This window comes from Myotis yumanensis, unplaced genomic scaffold (genome assembly GCF_028538775.1).
Source record: "Myotis yumanensis isolate MYYU_CA2020_CCGP unplaced genomic scaffold, mMyoYum1.0.hap1 SCAF_2, whole genome shotgun sequence".
Taxonomy (NCBI): Eukaryota; Metazoa; Chordata; class Mammalia; order Chiroptera; family Vespertilionidae; genus Myotis; species Myotis yumanensis.
In genome coordinates, this window is record NW_027223753.1 from 79,183,603 (window position 1) to 79,202,502 (window position 18,900).

Consider the following 18,900-nt stretch of genomic DNA (forward strand, 5'->3'; position numbering starts at 1 on the left):
TCCATATGCACCCCCCCTTCACCCCTTCTAGCCCACCCCCACCTTAACCACCCTATTGTCTGTGTCCAGTGGGTTATGCATATATGCATACAAGTTCTTTGGTTGATCTTGTCCCACCCATCCACCCTCCCGTGCCTTCCGTCTATTCAATATTTCTATGTCTCTGGATCTATTTTGTTCAACAGTTTGTTTTGTTCATTAGATTCCACATATGAGTGCGATCATGTGATACTTGTCTTTCTCTGATTGGCTTATTTCGCTTAGCATAATATTCTCCAGGTCTCTCCATGCTGTCTCAAAGGGTAAGAGATCCCTATTTTTTACTGCTGCATTCCATGGTGTAGATATACCAAAGGTTTTTTATCCACTCGTCTACTGATGGGGGCTTGGGCCATTTCCAGATCTTAGCTATTATAAATTGCACTGCTATGAACGTAGGGGCGCATACATTTTTTCTGATTGCTGTTTCTGGATTCTTAGGATATATTCCTAGAAATGGGTTCACTAGGTCAAATGGCAATTCCATAATTAATTTTTTGAGGAGATGCCATACTGTTTTGCATAATGGCTGCAGCACTCTGCATTCCCACCAGCTAGTGTATTAGGGTTCCCTTTTCTCCACATCCCCCCAGCACTTGTCATTTGTTGATTTGTTGATGGTAGCTATCCTGATGAGTATGAGATGGTACCTCATTGTCGTTTAGATTTGCATCTCAGATGATTAGTGACTTTGAGCATTTTTTCGTGTCTCTTGGCCATCTATTTATTTATTATAGAGCCTTTACCCATTTTTAAATTGGATTGTTTGTTTTCCTTTTGTTAAGTTTTATGAGTTCCTTATATATTTTGGATAATAACCCTTTATGAGATGTATAATTGCCAAATATGTTCTCCTATGCAGTGGGCTTCCTTTTCATTTTGTTGATGGTTTCTTTTGCTGTGCAGATGCTGTTTATTTTGATGTACTCCCATTTGTTTATTTTTGCCTTAGTTTTCTTTCTTGTTCTTTTTGAAAGCTGCCTTCTTTTGTGTTAATTGAATGTTTGTTAGAATTCCAATTTAATTACTTGTTGGCTTTTTATCTCTGTCTCTTTATGTTACTTGTTCCTCTTGGGATTATGATATATGTTCTTTTTACATTCCACTTTGTGTTAATTTTGTACCACTTTCTGTGAAAATTTAAGAATCTTGCAACTTTATAGTTTGATTTACCACCCCTCTTCCTTGGCATTTTATTGCTGTAATTGTTATTTGTATTACATTTAGATAAATAGTCTAGAAATCTATCATATATAATTTTTGCCTTACACAGTTAAAGAAATTAAGAGAAAAAAATGTGGATTTTAAAAAAATGTTTGCTCCCTTGTTTTCCATTTCTTCCAGAAATCTGAGTTTCCATTTAGTATCATTTCCATTCATCCTGAAGAACCTGTAGAGCAGATTTTATGGCAACAGATTCTCTTGGTTTTCTTTTCCCTAAAAGAGTCATTATTTTCCTTTTTTGGGTGGTAGGGTTTGACTTTTTTTACTGAGTTGTGATTTATGTATACTGAACCTCATCTATTTGAAGTATTCAGGTTGTTTTTGTTGGCAGTGAACTCCCTCCTCTGTGCTGGGCAACAGCGGAAACTCTTTAGTCTTTGTTGGCTACTTGATGTCTGGTCTGCCTTACAGACATTTAGTTTACAGTTCTGCCAGAGAATTGGACAGTTTATATGCTGACTTGGGAACCCTTCTGTGGTTCTTCAATCCTGTATCTCCCTTCATTTTCTAACTGCTGTGGTCACCTCTCTGTCCTCTGATTTCTCAGCCAACACCTTAGCAGTTTTCTTTCTGAATTTCAACTATCCATTGGCACCAACTCATAAAGAAAACAAAAGAAGCTCACTCAGTGCTCTTCTTCCAAGTGTCTTATCCCCTCCGGTTTCTGCTTGTTTGTGGTTGCTCTCCAGTGTTTTGTTTGTTTTTTTTAATATATTTTATTGATTTTTTTACAGAGAGGAAGGGAGAGGGATAGAGAGCCAGAAACATCGATGAGAGAGAAACATCGATTAGCTGCCTCCTGCACACTCCCCACTGGGGATGTGCCCGCAACCAAGGTACATGCCCTTGACCGGAATCGAACCCGGGACCCTTGAGTCCGCAGGTCGACGCTCCATCCACTGAGCCAAACCGGTCAGGGCTGCTCTCCAGTGTTTTTAGATAGCTGTTTTTAATCATTTGTCCAAAGTTTATAATTGTTATCTGTCAGAGCATTGGTGAGATATGAACTACTCCACTATTAGCAGAAGGGGAATTCTTTTTTGTCTGTTGTAAATGTGAGTCATTTGAGACTTGGGGTGGCCTTTGCTATATTGGGATAAAAACCAAGGCAGTTCACCAAAGTTATTAGTACTGACATTTATTAAATGCTTGCTTTACATGCCAGAACAATGTATAACTTTGTGTTTCATGTTAATATCACAACTATGGTATATTATTTTTTCCTAATTATGACCATTTAGGAAATTGGTGTTGAGGGCAGTTAGGTTCACAGACTCACATGGCTGGCTTGTGGCAGGGATTCAAGTCTTGTTTAGTTTGATTTAAGAGCTCACATTGTTAACATTGTGTGGTGCTACCTTCTTTTTATTCTAAAGTTGCCTGTAATTATATAAATTCTACCTGAAAACAACAGATAAAAGAATGACATGAAAGATGAACTATATAATTTTAAAACATACTGTGTTTTAGGAAATGGAAGTACCAGTATTACCGAATATCTCTCTACCCATCACCAGTTCTTCACTGCCTACCTTCAATTTTAGTTCCTCGGTGATTACAACTTCTCTATCACCAATTAGTCCTGCACAGTCATTAACAAATAAGGTATAAAACCATTGTACAAATAGAGATGTTTTTTATTTTTCTTACTGTTTATTTTAAAAAATCTAGTATCAGTTTAAAGCTGTAATTAATTTTCACTATAGAAATAACTCAGAGTAAGAAGATGAAAATGGTGTCTTGCTTTTTTTAAAAAGTGTACATTATAATGGGATTTGTTATAATGGGAGTGCTCTTCAATTCTTATACAATGCATTAAAGAGATATTGTTCCCAATGTTTGCAGTTAAGATACTTTGTGTATAAGAATAGATTTATGTTTTTTATTTTTCAAGTAGGATTAATGTCTTTAATCTGTTCCTGAAATTTTTATGCTTTTGTTTTGGCTTTTAATTTTTCTGAACATAGCTTATGAATGTTATTTTTCTTTAGACAAATATCCATGTCTAAAATAGTGTATACTCCTCTTCCAACAGGAAGCCAAATTTTATAGCAGTTACTTTTAAGTATTTTTCAGAAGTTAAAAAGTGTTTGTTTTTAATCTAAAGGGGGCATTTGGCTTCTTTGGAATAACTTGCTTAAGGTCTGTATTATTGTCAGTTTCTTTTCCTAAAAAGCTCTTTATGTATTTTTTTTTTTTAATGATTCGGAAAACCAGGTACAAATGACCTCTCCAAACAACACAAACAGTCCTATGTTTAGATTTTCATCTCCAATTGTAAAATCTACAGAGGCAGATGTACTACCTCCATCATCTGTAAGTAGCAAACAAGGAATATTTCATATTTATTTATTTCAAAGGCATGCTGTATTTTTATCAAATCTAAGATGCCACCAGTGGTAAGAAATAACCATTATTTTTCTTCCAAGTTAAAAACAATTACAACAGAAAACTTGAATGAGTGAACACGTGTATTTTTCACTGTGTGCATATACACATACACACACAAGCATGTGCGTTTTCTCATGTACCATTTGAAAGTTAAGATGCAGACTTCTTAATTACCTTAATACTTTACATGTATCCCCTAAGTAAAAGAACATTTCTTTGCATATTCACAGTACAGTTATGCCCACAAAATTTAACGTCGTATAATAATAACAGTTCATTTTCAGATTCCCCCATCGGTTCCAGATTGTCCTCTAATTGTTGCTTTGTTTTCTCTTGGCCCTAGATACAATTAAGATTAGGGACTAATCAATTAAATCATAGTGCATTTAGTTAATGTTTCTTGAATTGTCTTTAACCTAGATAAGTTTTGGATTTTTGTTTCATAAGATATATTTGTGGTTTTTTGTAATAGAAATCAGTATTTTGGGTAAGAATAATAAGTTCAGCATTTAAGTTGCCCCACTCTTATTTGGCACGTGTGTTATTTTGACCTGTTGCTCTCTGTTTTTTACTCTGTCCTTGTTTTCTGTCAATTGGATGTTCCAGATCATTTGTAGTTTCCCTGCTGCGTGCCTGAAATCTGTCTGTTGTTCAGAAAGTTTCAAGCTTTTTATTAGAAAATGACATTTAGAGACCCAGATGTGGCCATTAGGAACACATTATTTATATACTGCTTTGAAAGGAAAATTGCCTTAGAGATTAAAAATGCTGCTGTTAAACTGTGACCCACAATTTATTACAAGAAGCATTCAAATTTTAAAGATGATAAAATGTGATAAACTGTGAATCTTAGAATAAGTGAAATTCAACATTTTTTTCACTTGGAATTTAAAGAAGCTCTATATTTGAAAGGATAACTTTTTTCTTTGCAGATTGGATTTACATTTAGTGTGCCTGTTGCAAAAACAGTAGAACTTTCTGGCTCTAGTACTGTTTTAGAACCAATTACAAGTAGTGCAGGTAAGTAAAAACGTTTCATAAATTTTTACATAAAAATAGTTGCATGCATTAAATTAATATTTCAAAAAAGTTTCCCCTTTGGCAGTTCTTATAAGTCAGTGGTTCTCAACCTTCCTAATGCTGCGACCCTTTAATACAGTTCCTCATGATGTGGTGACCCCCAATTTCATTGTTACAAATTGAACATAATTAAAGCATAGTGATTAATCACAAAAACAATATGTAATTATATATGTGTTTTCTGATGGTCTTAGGTGACCCCCGTGAAAGGGTCGTTTGACCCCCAGGTTGAGAACTGCTGTTATAAGTGCTTTCATTTGAATGAAATTTGGTCTGAAAAGCAAACGAGCAATCAACCATTAAAAAAAATATCCTCACTGGAGGATATGTTTTTATTGATTTTAGAGAGGAATAGGGGGAAGGGAGAAAAAGAGAGAGAGAGAGAAACATTGATGTGGAGAGAAACATCGGTTGGCTGTCTCCCATATGTATCCCTGCTGGGGATTGAAACCTTTTGGTGTATGGGACAATGCTCCAACCAACTGAGCCACTGGCCAGGGTTAATACCAGCCTTTTGACATGTTTTTTAGTAATTATTCTCAGAGATACTTAGCTCCCTAAATGTAAATGTTAACAGTTTAATTGTGAGGGGGATAGTCACAATAGCAAATTTATCTATTGTCTCTTTTCAGTCAAATTAAGTATATTAATGAAGTCATATAAGAAATTCAATAGATTACTTCTTTAGGTTTACTGTTCAGTTCACAGCATTTTTATGTATGAGGGTTATGCTGGCCTCTGCAAATAGTAATACATAATTTCTGAACTCAAGAAATGTGCATAGCCCTGGCCAGGTGGCTCAAGAAGTTGGCGTGTTATCCCAGGCACCAAAAGGTTCCAGGTTTGGTTCCCAGTCAGGCACATACCTGGGTTGCAGTTCTATCCCCAGTCAGGGTATGTATGTATGGAAGGCAACCGATTGATGTTTCTTTCACACATGGATGTTTCTCTCTCTGTCTCTTTCTCCCCCACCCCTCTTCCTCTATCTCTAAAAAAAAAAAGAAAAAGAAAAAAAAAACCTCAAGTGAGGATTAAAAAAGAAAGAAATGGGCTTAATTGAAGGGAGATGATGAATAATCAGATGATTATTATTTTATTGGTTTATTTAAAATATTTATTTTTCAACTTCAGTTGACATACAGTATTATGTTAGTTTCTGGTATTTAGACATTTATATAACTTATGAAGTGGTCACCCCGATAAATCTAGTACCTATATGATCTCATATTTTGTTATTACAATATTACTGACTATAATCCCTTTGCTATACTTTACCTCCCTGTGACTATTTTATTTCCACCAATTTGTACATAATCCCCTTCCCTTTTTCACCTACCTTCCCTCCCCCTGCCCAGTTTGGTAACCATCAAAATGTTCTCTGTATCTCAGTTTGTTTCTGTTTTGTTTGTTTGATTTTCTGTTCATCCATTGATGGACATTAAGGTTGTTTCCACCTTTTGGCTATTGTAGACTGTGCTGCTGTGAATATACATGTACATGTATTTGTTTGAACACTGGTTTCAATGTTTTGGGGTTGGGGTATATATATATCTAGGAATGGAATTGATATGCCAATGGTCTTTTGAGGAAACCACAAAGTTGTTTTTCTCAGCAGATAGCTCATTTCACATTCCCACTAGCAGTGTATGAGGGTTCAAATTCTTTACATTTTTATGACTCTTACTACTTTTTAAGGTTTTTTATAGCCATCCATTTGCATTCCCATAGTGATTAATGGTGTTGACCCTCTTTGAGATGCTTGTTGGCTCTTTACATATGTTCCTGGGAGAAATGTCTAGTCAGGTCTTAACCATTTTAAAATTGGTTTGTTCCTGTTGCTGAGATGTAAGCATTTTTGTATAGTCTGGATACTGTATCCTTATTAGACATGAGTTATGAGTAATTTCTCCAATTCAGTGGATTGTCTTTTCACATTTTTTTGATAATGTCCTTAGATGCACAAAGGTTTTTAATTTTGGTGAAGTTAAAATTATTTTTCTGCTTGTACTTTTGGTGTCATTTAAGAATCCATTGCTAAATCTCTGGTCATGAAGGTATACCTCCTAGGTTTTCTTCTAAGAGTATTATGGTTTTCTTATATTTAGATCATTGATCCATTTTGAATTAAGTTTTATTTATAGTGTGAGATATATAGGTAGGCAGGATTTGTTTTGAAACTACTTTTTAACTGAACAACACTCAAGAAAAACCTGGTTATTTATATTTTGTTATAAAAAATTTCAAACATTCTCCAATATTGAATGGTAGACTGATTCCCCATATACTCTTTTTTTAAAAAAAATATATTTTATTGATTTTTTTACAGAGAGGAAGGGAGAGGGATAGAGAGCTAGAAACATCGATGAGAGAGAAACATCGATCAGCTGCCTCCTGCACACCTCCCACTGGGTATGTGCCCGCAACCAAGGTACATGCCCTTGACCGGAATCAAACCTGGGACCTTTCAGTCTGCAGGCTGATGCTCTATCCACTGAGCCAAACCAGTTAGGGCTCTCCATATACTCTTTACCTAGCTTTACCCTTTCGATTTTATGGCCAATCTTGTCTGTCTCTCCTCCCTTCCCTCTTTACTACCTTTCCCTCTTAGACATACAAACACACCTATCAGGTTACTTGGAAACAGTTCCACACATAATTTCATATATAAACAGAAACGCCCCCCTTAAAAATATAACCACAAAACTATTATCATATATAGATTTCTTAAGTAAAGGATATGTTCATTTTGGAAAATATAAAAGTAAAAGCAATAAATAAAAGACACTCATCATTAGCAGCACCATTACTCTTTAGATGGAAACATTCAAAATCTTTTGCACTTTCTAACCTGTTTTTACCCATAACTATGCTTTCAAGAATGATTGTTTTGTGGCTGTGTAGCATTTCATGTCAACATTCTGTAATTTATGTAATCAGCCCCTAATTAAGCATTTATCTACCTTCCAGGTTTTCATTGTTAACTGAAAGATAGTTTCAATCATAGGGTGAATTTCTAGAAATGAAATAACTGCTTTAGTTGAATATTTTTTAATCAATAGTGTAAATTGCTATGTAATTGATTACATATTTCATGAGGGGTAGCTGCTTGCCCCAGTTGCCATACCTCCTTTTTTTTTTTTTTGTATTTTTATTTATTTCAGAGAGGAAGGGAGAGGGAAAGAGAGATAGAAATATCAATGACGAGAGAGAATTGATTGGCTTCTGCCTGCATACCCTCACACTGGGAATAGAGCCTGCAATCCGGGGAATGTACCCTGAATCAAACCCTGACCTCCTGGTTCATAGGTTGATGCTCAACCACTGAGCCACACCAGCCGAGTGCCATATCTTCTTCAGTGTTTCAACTTGGTTTTCTTGATTACCAGTAATAATTATAGTTTATATTTTTTGCCCATTTGGAGGAGAGAGATGTATAGTGTGGGAAATAGTATTTTTACTTCCTTATAATGGCAGTTTAACCCTGTATTATTAAGTAATTTTTTCATTATCTTTGAATTTCACACTTTTAAAATGATAATTTAGAAGTTGATTCAAATTGTCTTTACAAAATCTTTTTTTTTTTTTAATTTTTAAAATCTTTATTATTGAAAGTATTACATATGTCTGTCCTCTTCGTTCCCCTTTTGACCTCTCTAGCCTGCCCCCAACCCTTCCCCAAGCCTTTACCACCCTTTGTCTGTGTCCATTTTACAAAATCTTTTTAATGCATTTAACTTGAGTCCAGTGTTTTTTCTAGGTATAATATCTTTTATAATTAAAAAAATATTACAGCTCAAGATATCACTGCAATGAACAGTAGAAGCTGTAAGAAGCCAGATGAAGATTCCGAGGGCCTTTTTAGACCTGCAAAAACCCTGAAAGAAGGAAGTGTCCTAGATGTTCTGAAAAATCCGGGTAAGATAATGGCTGCCCTTGAGATAGTCTAAATTTTTAATTACAAACTCATGATCTTATTTTAATGTCATTTGTGGTATACTTTAGGCTTTAAGAGAATTATGGCTAATTTGATAGGAGATTGACTTTTGAATATAGATGTAATCAAATGTTACTCTTTTAGGGGAAAGATCTTAGAAACTCTGCTTATTTCTCTAGAATTCAAGGACTTTGTACTAAAATGAAATTTGTAAGAGGAAGTATAGAAGGAGAAAATGAATTGCCTATTAATAGAGATAGGCCAATATTGAATGAAAGTAAATAAACAAACTTGATGATGATATACTTGGACATTTCTTTCTCACCAGTGTGTTGAAACTGCCATGTTGTTCTCAGATTATTACTATACTAGAGGCCCGGTGCACGAAATTCGTGCACTGGGGATGGGTGGGGGGTCCCTTAGCCCAGCATGTGCCCTCTTGCAGTCCGGGACCCCTCCCTTGTTACTGCCCACCTGCTTGCTGCTTCCTACGGCTTGGCTTGCTGCTCCTTAGTTCTGCCACGAAGGCCTTGGGTCTGCTGGGTGCCGGGCCTGCGGGTTTGTGTCTCTGATACCCCCAGCAGCCCCAGCACCAAGGTGGCGGGCCTTGGGGCTGCTGGGTACAGGCCCCCCATTGCGTGTTTGTGTCTTCTATCAGGCCCCCAGCAGCCCCAGCAGCCCCAGCACCACCTAAATAACTTAAGGGAAACTTTATTTAGTCTTCTTTTAAAAGCAATCTAGTTTAAAAATGAGTTGCAGTTAAGACAGAACAAAGAACATGGTACCTAAGAGTGAGATAGACTGACAGAGGAGAGGCTGGGCACTGGTCAGGGGCTTACATGCCAACTGTTCTCCACCTGAGAAATGATGTAAAATCGGTGTCTTTAGTTTTCTGCTTAATCGTCTTCTCCAGCACTGAGGTCAGAGGAGCCGCCTTCCAGCCTGTAGGCTGCTTCTCAGAGTCAAAATTTTCGCCATAGGCCTCTGCCTAGGACAGGACCTCTGCACCCCCAGGGTGCATAAACACACAGGGCTTCCATCAGGCTCTGCTGATCCCCGGGCGGGAGGCCTCTTGGCTCCGCTGATCCCGGGGCGGGAGGCCTCTCGGCTCCGTTGATCCCAGAGCCGGGAAGCCTCTGGGCTCCGCTGATCCAGGCGGCCGGGAGACCTCTCGGCTCCGCTGATCCCGGGGCCGGGAGGCCTCTCGGCTCCGCTGATTCCGGGGCCGGGAGGCCTCTCGGCTCCATTGATCCCGGGGCCAGGAGGCCTCTCGGCTCCGCTGATCCCGGCCTGGCTGCGGTCGCCATCTTGGCTGACAGTTAATTTGCATATACTCACTGATTAGCCAATGAAAAGGGTAGCGGTCGTACGCCAATTACCATGTTTCTCTTTTATTAGTGTAGATATATAGTAATATATATATATATATATATATATATCAAAGCCAACAAATGTACTGATTCTAACATATATAAAAGACAGTACTCATTTGAAACAAGATATGCAAGCTAGTATATAATAATTTGAAGGCAATGACTAGAAATCCTCAAAATAGGAATAAGTTTTTAGTTTGAAAATCAGAGAGTATAGTCACAAGTTTGATTGTGATGTGTACTGTAATAATATAAAGGTGTTTATAAGATAACCTAGTAGCTCAAAAAGAATTTAAACCCAGCAAAGATGTTCATGTATGATTGAGTAGAAATTTTAAAATAAAGCTGGCTTCTACAACAAGATTTAGAAGGATTAGTTTTTTTTTAATTATAGTTGAGTATACTGCATACAGGAGTCTTAATAATTTAGATGATTTTACACAGTTATGGTAGAACTCCAAAATGCCTGTACTAGAGTTAACCAAATAGTTAGGTAAGCATCAAATTCTTATAGTTTATCTTCTTTAAGTTATACTTTGTATTCATAATGTCCACACCTTCTCCCCCCCACCCCCCCTTTTTAAAAATATGTTTTATTGATTTTTTACAGAGAGGAAGGGAGAGGGATAGAGAGTTAGAAACATCGATGAGAGAGAAATTTCAATCAGCTGCCCCCTGCACACCCCCAACCGGGGATGTGCCAGCAACCAAGGTACATGCCCTTGACTGGAATCGAATCCGGGACCTTTCAGTCCGCAGGCCGACACTCTATCCACTGAGCCAAACTGGTTAGGGCCACACCTTCTCCCTTTTAACTTTTTTTAAATAGCAAGAATTTGAGGAGATCATATCTTCTTTTGAAGGAGAAATTAGGAAAATTGGAAAAAGTGGGAGGAATAGAAATCTGTAATACTTTGGGGTGGTTACTATTAAAATTTTGACAACCTTAGTGACTCAAGTTAATCATGAACAAAATGTTGACCACTGGGCGTAACTGAGATATGTGGGATTATTTTGCCATTATGTTAAAAATAGCCCTAGACTGAATTATTTCTTGGTAGCAATAGAAAATCTCTAACAACTTTCTATATCTTTTTCCCCTCCCAATTTTCTTTTCCTTTGGTGCTGAAGGCAGGAGAAACAGGGTCACTGGGTTTGTTTGTATGAATAAAATAAAAATTAATTGGTTCAAAGGAAAAAATTGAAACGTCATTCCCACAAGTGAAGTATAGTTTCAGTGAATCAATTTAATGACCACAGTTTTAGTGTAGTACAAAAACTTAATCTTCCTATTATTCCCTCATGGTTCTACATGAATACCTTAGTTGTCTAAATATATCTTCAGAGGTTACAAAAAGGTATACTTACAATGTGATAGGCTCTGAGATTATATTGGAGAGATATTTGAAGCAATTTTGTTAGAATCAGTGTTTGGTAACTTTGCATAGGCCTGTATTTGAGTAGCATGGGCTTGTACTCCATTAGGATTGACTGGATCTTAATAAGTTTTGTATTTCTAGGCCTTACCATATGGTTTGGTATATCTCTGTTGGAATTTTATCATTTGTCATTGAATTGTTGATTTTTTAAAGCTCTCTATGAGTTTAGTATCATTATAAAATAATTTTTACCACTCTGTGGTACTTTGGAGGGACATCTGCCCAGTGACCATATACCTACACAGCTCAGCTGGTTTTTACCGAAAGTAAAGGATACCACAGTAGTGGATTATGATGGGACAAAATTTGAAAATTAGATTTTAAAGTCATTGGGTATAGCCTGGGGAACACTCAAAAGGAGAGACAGGTGGGGGAAGAAGGCTACGAATGTAGGTCAGTGTTGCAGAAATGTAGAGTGTAGCAAGACACTCCACAAGACATTGATGACAATAGTATAGATCAATTATTATAATTAAAGCCTTAAATTAGGTTTTTGTTGACTTATAATAAATAGAAATTCCCTAGAAGAGGAAGGTGATATATTATAAATAAAACATCTGTTGTAGAATTTTAACTAGGTCTAAGTATCCCTTATTATTTACTAGAGGCTTGATCGCACGAAATTCGTGCAAGAGTAGGCCTTCCTTCCCCCAGCTGCCAGCACCAGTTTCCCTCTGGCACCCAGGACTTGGGCTTCCCTCATAGCTCCAGCTTCATCCGGAAGGTCATCCGGAAGGATGTCCAGTCTAATTAGCATATTATTCTTTTATTATTATAGATGCTATTAATTAATAGTGCTTAGGTAAAAATTACCTTAAGTAGTCCATTTTGGATTATAATAACTCAGCAATAAGGTAAATGTGTTCCAGTAATAATATTTCAGTTAATGGTTTGATTAGAAAACATTCCCTAACTTTTTTTTTTTTCCAATTCTCCCTACCCTATAGGTTTCACATCACCGAAGGCAGATTCTCTTGCTGCTATTTCTACCACCACAAGCCCGGTAGTTTATACAAGACCAGCAATAAGTAGCTTTTCTTCTAGTGGAATCGGGTTGGGGGAAAGTTTAAAAGCTGGATCATCATGGCAGTGTGATAGTTGTCTACTCGAGAACAAAGTTACAGACAGCAAGTGTATAGCCTGTCAAGCGACAAAATCGCCACTAAGAGATACTGCTAAACAGACTGGAATTGGGACACCAAGTAAAAGTGTCAAACCAACTCTTTCTGCATCAGGGACAGGTTTTGGAGACAAATTTAAACCAGCAATAGGAACTTGGGATTGTGATACCTGTTTAGTGCGAAATAAGCCTGAAGCGATAAAATGTGTAGCTTGTGAAACACCGAAACCTGGAACTGGTGTTAAGCGTGTCCTTACATTGCCAGTGGCTTCAGAAAGTGCTGTCACCGTGGCTGCTTCATCTTCCAGCTGCACTGTGACCACTGGTTCCTTAGGATTTGCAGATAAATTCACAAAGCCCAAGAGGTCTTGGGAGTGTCCAGTATGCTGTGTTCCTAATAATCCAGAGGACAATAAATGTGTGTCCTGTATGTCTGAGAAACCAGGTACGTTAATGGCTGTTTGGAATAATTTTGCTCATTATGTTAGTAGAACATTTTAATTCTCTGTAAAACCACTAAGAACAACCTAGAATATTTTAAGTGTTTCAGGATGAGAATTTTCTCATACGTCTTAACTTTTTAAAGCTATATTGAGATTAAAATGACTTGTTTGGGGCTAGATATGTATGGTTTCTTAGGATAGGCTGTGAATGGCTACTTTGATCTTTGTATGCATTTTTATCATAAAATTTTTGTTCTTCAGGATCATTTCAAAGTTGACTGTTATAGATGCTAAAAGGTCTTAGAAGGGGGCAGTCTTTCTCAAACCTCTATACAGAATAAAATATTAGTCTCTTTTTCTCTAAATAAAAGTGAGGATGGCTAGTGGTCATTTCCAGGGAAGACTTTATTAATGGGTGGACAATATTGCTTTATGAAAAGGCTGTTGCTGAGTGTTAATGGCGATACCTGTACCTGTATGCTCTCTGCCAGAGTTTGCAATGGTAGTAAGTTACTGAATCATCAGTGAAAAAATTCTAACTTAGCTAGAAAAATGAAGTTAGGTTTGAGTTTTTTCTGTTTTTCTGTTTAAATTTTAAAGAGTTAATAAAGATTCACATCTGGAAATGACTCTTTGCTGTTTTTGTAATATTGTTATATAATTATTTGGTACAGATATATGGTGACATGAATACTAAATAAAACATATGGGTATTTTGGGAATTATATGTGTAGTTTTGTGTCTGCAATGAAAAGCTCTTGAGTTATTAGCCTAAATCTCTGTCTGAACATAAGGGGTGACCCATATATCTAATTCCTACTGGATGTCTCTGAGAATAAGATTTCAAAATCTTCATTCTGAATTACCTTTCTCTTCCCACCTGACACCCCTCCTTCCCTATTGGAGACAAATTTAAACCAGCAATTTGTTACAGGCAGGGAACTGAAATTCTGAGTTGATGGCAGAATAAAATTTTGAGTCAGGCAGTGAATTGTTGCACATAAACAAAGGAAATTCATGTATTAAAGAATGCTGATTTCATCCTATAAATGAGCCATTATTTTAAGCAGAGGAGTGATGCAGTCAGATTTGTATTGTGATAAATCACTTGGTGGCTTTTTGAAGGATAGACTTGAAGGTGACAAAATTTGGAGACCAAAGGACAGATTAGGGAGGTTGCATCAGTAATATAGGCAAAGATAATGGTAATGTGTACTAATGAAACCAAATAAGGATGGGAGGGATGTAGAATAATGTGTAGTTGAAGACATGATGATTTCAAGCTGTTGAAGTTGACTTTCAGATATATGTGAGGCCATTATACTGATAATGGACCCTCTGGCCTAAAGATACAGATTATAGTCATTAGCCCATAGTTTTCTAATAAGTCATGGGAATATAGGTGATGGAAAGTGAGTGGAGTGAATAAAGAAGATGGTCTAAAAATGGGAGCTCTGCCAACTTAAGGAAGTGGCAGGAATAAAACTTTGGAAGCTAATTTTTTAAAGGAATAACCAGAGGAAAAACATGGCACTGGTTGCTTCTTGGAAGGATGGATTTAAGGGAATAAGTCTCAATACTAAAGCTATTATTCAAGCAAACAATGAGAATATCAGTAGAAGGGTTCAGAAAAGAGAATGAAAAAGATGTGAGAAATATGTAAGGGAGGAAAAGCCATCTAATCAAGTTAATTAGTTGGATAGTGGAACTACCAACTAAGGAAGAGACCACAGGAATGAAGCACAAATTGTAGATAAAGATCAGGAAACTTGTTGGTGATTAAAGTTATCAGAGTAGATGAGAACTTGTGAGCAGTGCAATGGACCAATGATGGAACCTCAGGGAGCAGTTTTATTGGCATGATGGAAGAGAACATACCAGTAAGACATCAGATAACTGGGAGAAGTGATGACAACTGGAGAACATTTAGAGAAGTAGGGATACCAGAATGGATGTCTCACTCTTAACACAATACAGGATGGTGCAAAAGTAGGATTACAGTTGTGAGTACATGAAATAGTTTATTCTTGTATTATTATTTATTGTATTCTTTTTCATATTAACAGCTGTCAAGCTACTTTTGCCCCACCTTGTATTTCTTTATACACTGTGCTTTGCTGAGCCATCCTTGCTATGCAGCCTCCTCTCCCCATAGAACTTGCTAATTCTGCTTAAAGATTTAAATCTCACCTCTGAGGATCCTTCTCCTGCTCCTTAGTAATTTCTCCTTCCTTATACTCTGGCATTAAATCATTTATTGCTTTCCTTCTTGGTGATGGTGCTACTATGCATTTGTTTTTACTTTTCCCTTTTAAGACTGTGAGCACCTTTAGAAGTTAAGCAACATTTTATTCATCTTTTATGTTCACAGAGCCCAAGTAAATTATGGTGTTTAATAAATGTCTGTTTAGGCTAGCTTATAACAGAGATGCCATGAACATATAATAGGTGGTGTCAAGTAGAATTGCAAAGTGAATGATAGAATACTTCTATGCAAAAATGATCATTTCAAAGGCAGAGACCTGTGCTTTGAAATCTTGAATTTAATATGGTGTGGCTATATATTTTATCTATTGCGATATTGTCTACAATTTTATGTCTTAATGCTGTACTGCTTGAAGAAATTGGACAAAGATTTTTAAGGAAAATTTAGTCCTAGGCTTTGATTTATAATCATGATCTTTTTTTTAAATCATGGCTATTCAAACTTGGGGTTAAAGGGTGCTTATCTTTAAGCAAGGTGAGTATGAGCTGTTCATTTATAAGATTGAATTTTTAACAATGTGTAGTGTTTATATTTCTGGCATTTTCTCTGTCTTAATAGGAAACACTAATAATAATTGAACATTTAGACTTAGTGATGTCATTACGATACTGACATAATGTAAATGAGAATTTCCATGTGTTTCTGCATTGTTTTTAGGAAGTTCAGTACCTGCTTCAAGTAGCAGCACGGTTCCTATCTCTCTGTCTTCTGGAGGCTGCCTAGGATTAGACAAGTTCAAGAAACCCGAGGGAAGCTGGGAGTGTGAAGTGTGCCTAGTGCAGAATAAAGCAGATTCCACCAAATGTGCAGCATGTGAAAGTGCCAGGCCAGGCACAAAATCTGAGTTTAAAGGTAAGGAGTTGGTAAAGAGCTTCCTTGAATTGCCATTATAAAGTGAAATGTTTGCAAACGGCTTTAGTTTTAAATCTACTCATTCTCTACTTAATGTAATTGAGGTATTGCCCTGGACTTTTAGTTCATATCTGTCTCTGAATTAGTGGAAGGTTGAATTATTTGCTGGTCAGCAGTGAGGTATCTTTTCTGCAGCTGGGTAAATGATCTATATTTTATTATTGAGTCTGAGAGAGTTTTAGCTTTTTTAACTGTTAACAACCCATTGGCATCTAGATAAATTTCCTGTCTTTTATTTTACTGGCAATTTATACCCCTGGAACCTTATTAGAAGCAATCCAGACTTGGGCTTTGATTGTCCCAGAAAAATAACTCTCAATATTTGTTATATAAATGTAAAGGAAGAACCTCTCAAAGTAATCCGAAGGCCAGATTTTTCAGGTCTTCATATTTTTGTATGAATTATTTCATACGAGACACTAGTCAAAATTTTGAGAAATGCTTTCAGATCACTGCTATTCAGTCCATTTTAGTTCCTTTTGTAGCTGATACGTCATGGCTTCTTTTCCATATTCTCGACTTGTAATACAGTAGTTGCCATACCTTTAAATATGTCCCTTTGAGGCAGAGGTGATAACTAATCTGGTTTTTGGGACCTTTGTTTTTAGCTTTCTGTGTAATATCACTTAAGATATCTTAGAGACCATGTGGATAGCTATTTGCTTTTGAGATTCTGATACAGTTTTTCAGTTATGATTCTTAGGGAAAGAAAATAGGGTGGGTAATCATTAAAGGTGGAAATCTGAAGATGAGGGCTTACAAAGTGTGGCTGTCATTTGTCTTTATTTACATATGGGTAAGCAGAGTAATAGATAAATATCTTAGACCCTTTAATATTTCCTTTTTGAGGCAATCGGTCAAGCATTCCATTTCTAGTTTATTCATTGCAGGAAAGCATTATGAAATCAAGACTTTGATTTTGTCAATACAGTATTGTTTATCTTTTTAAATATTGTTTTCACTGATGTATTTCTGATTTTTTGATGCTAAATTTTTTTTTAAATGCTTGAGTAAATAACACATTCACAAGACTTAAAAATCAAATTATGCCGGAACCGGTTTGGCTCGGTGGATGGAGCGTCGGCCTGCAGACTGGGGGGTCCCGGGTTCGATTCCCGTCAGGGGCATGTGCCTGGGTTGCAGGCACATCCCCAGTGGGAGATGTGTGGGAGGCAGCTGATTGATGTTTCTCTCTCATCGATGTTTCTAACTCTCTGTCTCTCTCCCTTCCTTTCTGTAAAGGATCAATAGAATATATTTTTAAAAAAAAATCAAATTATGACGAGATTGACAGTGAAAAGTCTATCTCGTTCCCATTGGCTTATTTTTTTTAAATTTTGTTTTATTGCTTAAAGTATTACAAAGAGTATTACATAATGTCTCCTTTTATTTTTCCCCTTGACATTCTCCCAGCCTCCCCCCCCCCCCCCCCCCCCGCCCCAGTGTCTTGTGTCCATTGGTTATGCTTATATGCATGCATACAAGTCCTTTGGTTGATCTCTTACCCCTTCAACCCTCCCCAGGCTTCCTGCTGTAGTTTGACAGTCTATTCAATGCTGCTCTGCCTCTGTATCTATTTTTGTTCATCAGTTTTTAATGGTCTTTATTATCCATAAATGAGTGAGATCATGTGGTATTTTTCTTTCATTGACTGACTGGCTTATTTCACTTAGCATAATGCTCTCCAGTTCCATCCATGCTGTTGCAAATGGTAAGAATTCCTTCTTTTTTACAGCAGCATAGTATTCCATTGTGTAGATGTACCACAGTTTTCTAATCCATTCATCTGCTGATGGGCACTTAGGCTGTTTCCAAATCTTAGCTATGATAAATTGTGCTCCTATGAACATAGGGATGCATATGCCTTTTCTTATTGGTGTTTCTGGTTTCTCAGGATATATTCCTGGAAGTGGGATCACTGGGTCAAATGGGAGTTCCATTTTTAACTTTTTGAGGAAACTCCATACTGTCTTCCATAGTGGCTGCACCAGTCTGCATTCCCACCAGCAGTGCACGAGTGTTCCCTTTTCTCCGCATCCTCTCCAGCACTTGTCGTTTGTTGATTTGTTGATGATAACCATTCTGACAGGTGTGAGATGATACTTCATTGTTGTTTTGATTTGCATCTCTCGGATGATTAGTGACTTTGAGCAAGTTTTCATATGTCTCTTGGCTTTCTGTATGTCCTCTTTTGAAAAGTGTCTATTTAGGTCCTTTGCCCATTTTTTGATTGGATTATTTATCTTCCTTTTGTTAAGTTGTATGAGTTCCCTATAAATGTTGGAGACCAAACCCTTATCGGTGATAACATTGGCAAATATGTTCTCCCATGCATTGGGCTTTCTTGTTGTTTTGTTGATGCTTTCTTTTGCTGTGCAGAAGCTTTTTATTTTGATGTAGTCCCATTTGTTTATTTTCTCCTTAGTTTCCAATGCCTTAGGAGTTGTATCGGTGAAGAAATTGCTTCGGCATATGTCTGAGATTTTGTTGCCTTTGGATTCCTCTAGTATTTTTATGGTTTCCCGTCTTACATTTAAGTCCTTTATCCATTTAGAGTTTATTTTTGTGTATGGTGTAAGTTGGTGGTCTAGTTTCATTTTTCTGCATGTATCTGTCCAATTTTCCCAACACCATTTATTGAAGAGACTGTCTTGATTCCATTGTATGTTCTTGCCTCCT

At 36.8% G+C, this 18,900-nt stretch overlaps 1 protein-coding gene across 4 annotated transcripts in view; it reads left to right on the plus strand.

Annotated features, from left to right (window-relative positions):
* NUP153 (nucleoporin 153) overlaps positions 1 to 18,900 on the plus strand; it is a 79,826-nt gene that overhangs the window by 45,837 nt on the left and 15,089 nt on the right. For all 4 annotated transcript variants that reach the window (XM_070405685.1, XM_070405682.1, XM_070405683.1 and 1 more), the window contains 6 exons: positions 2,734 to 2,868; positions 3,481 to 3,579; positions 4,587 to 4,674; positions 8,527 to 8,649; positions 12,428 to 13,045; positions 15,967 to 16,161. In XM_070405685.1, the coding sequence (XP_070261786.1) occupies positions 2,734 to 2,868; positions 3,481 to 3,579; positions 4,587 to 4,674; positions 8,527 to 8,649; positions 12,428 to 13,045; positions 15,967 to 16,161 (1,258 nt within the window). The remainder of the gene's footprint in view (positions 1 to 2,733; positions 2,869 to 3,480; positions 3,580 to 4,586; positions 4,675 to 8,526; positions 8,650 to 12,427; positions 13,046 to 15,966; positions 16,162 to 18,900) is intronic.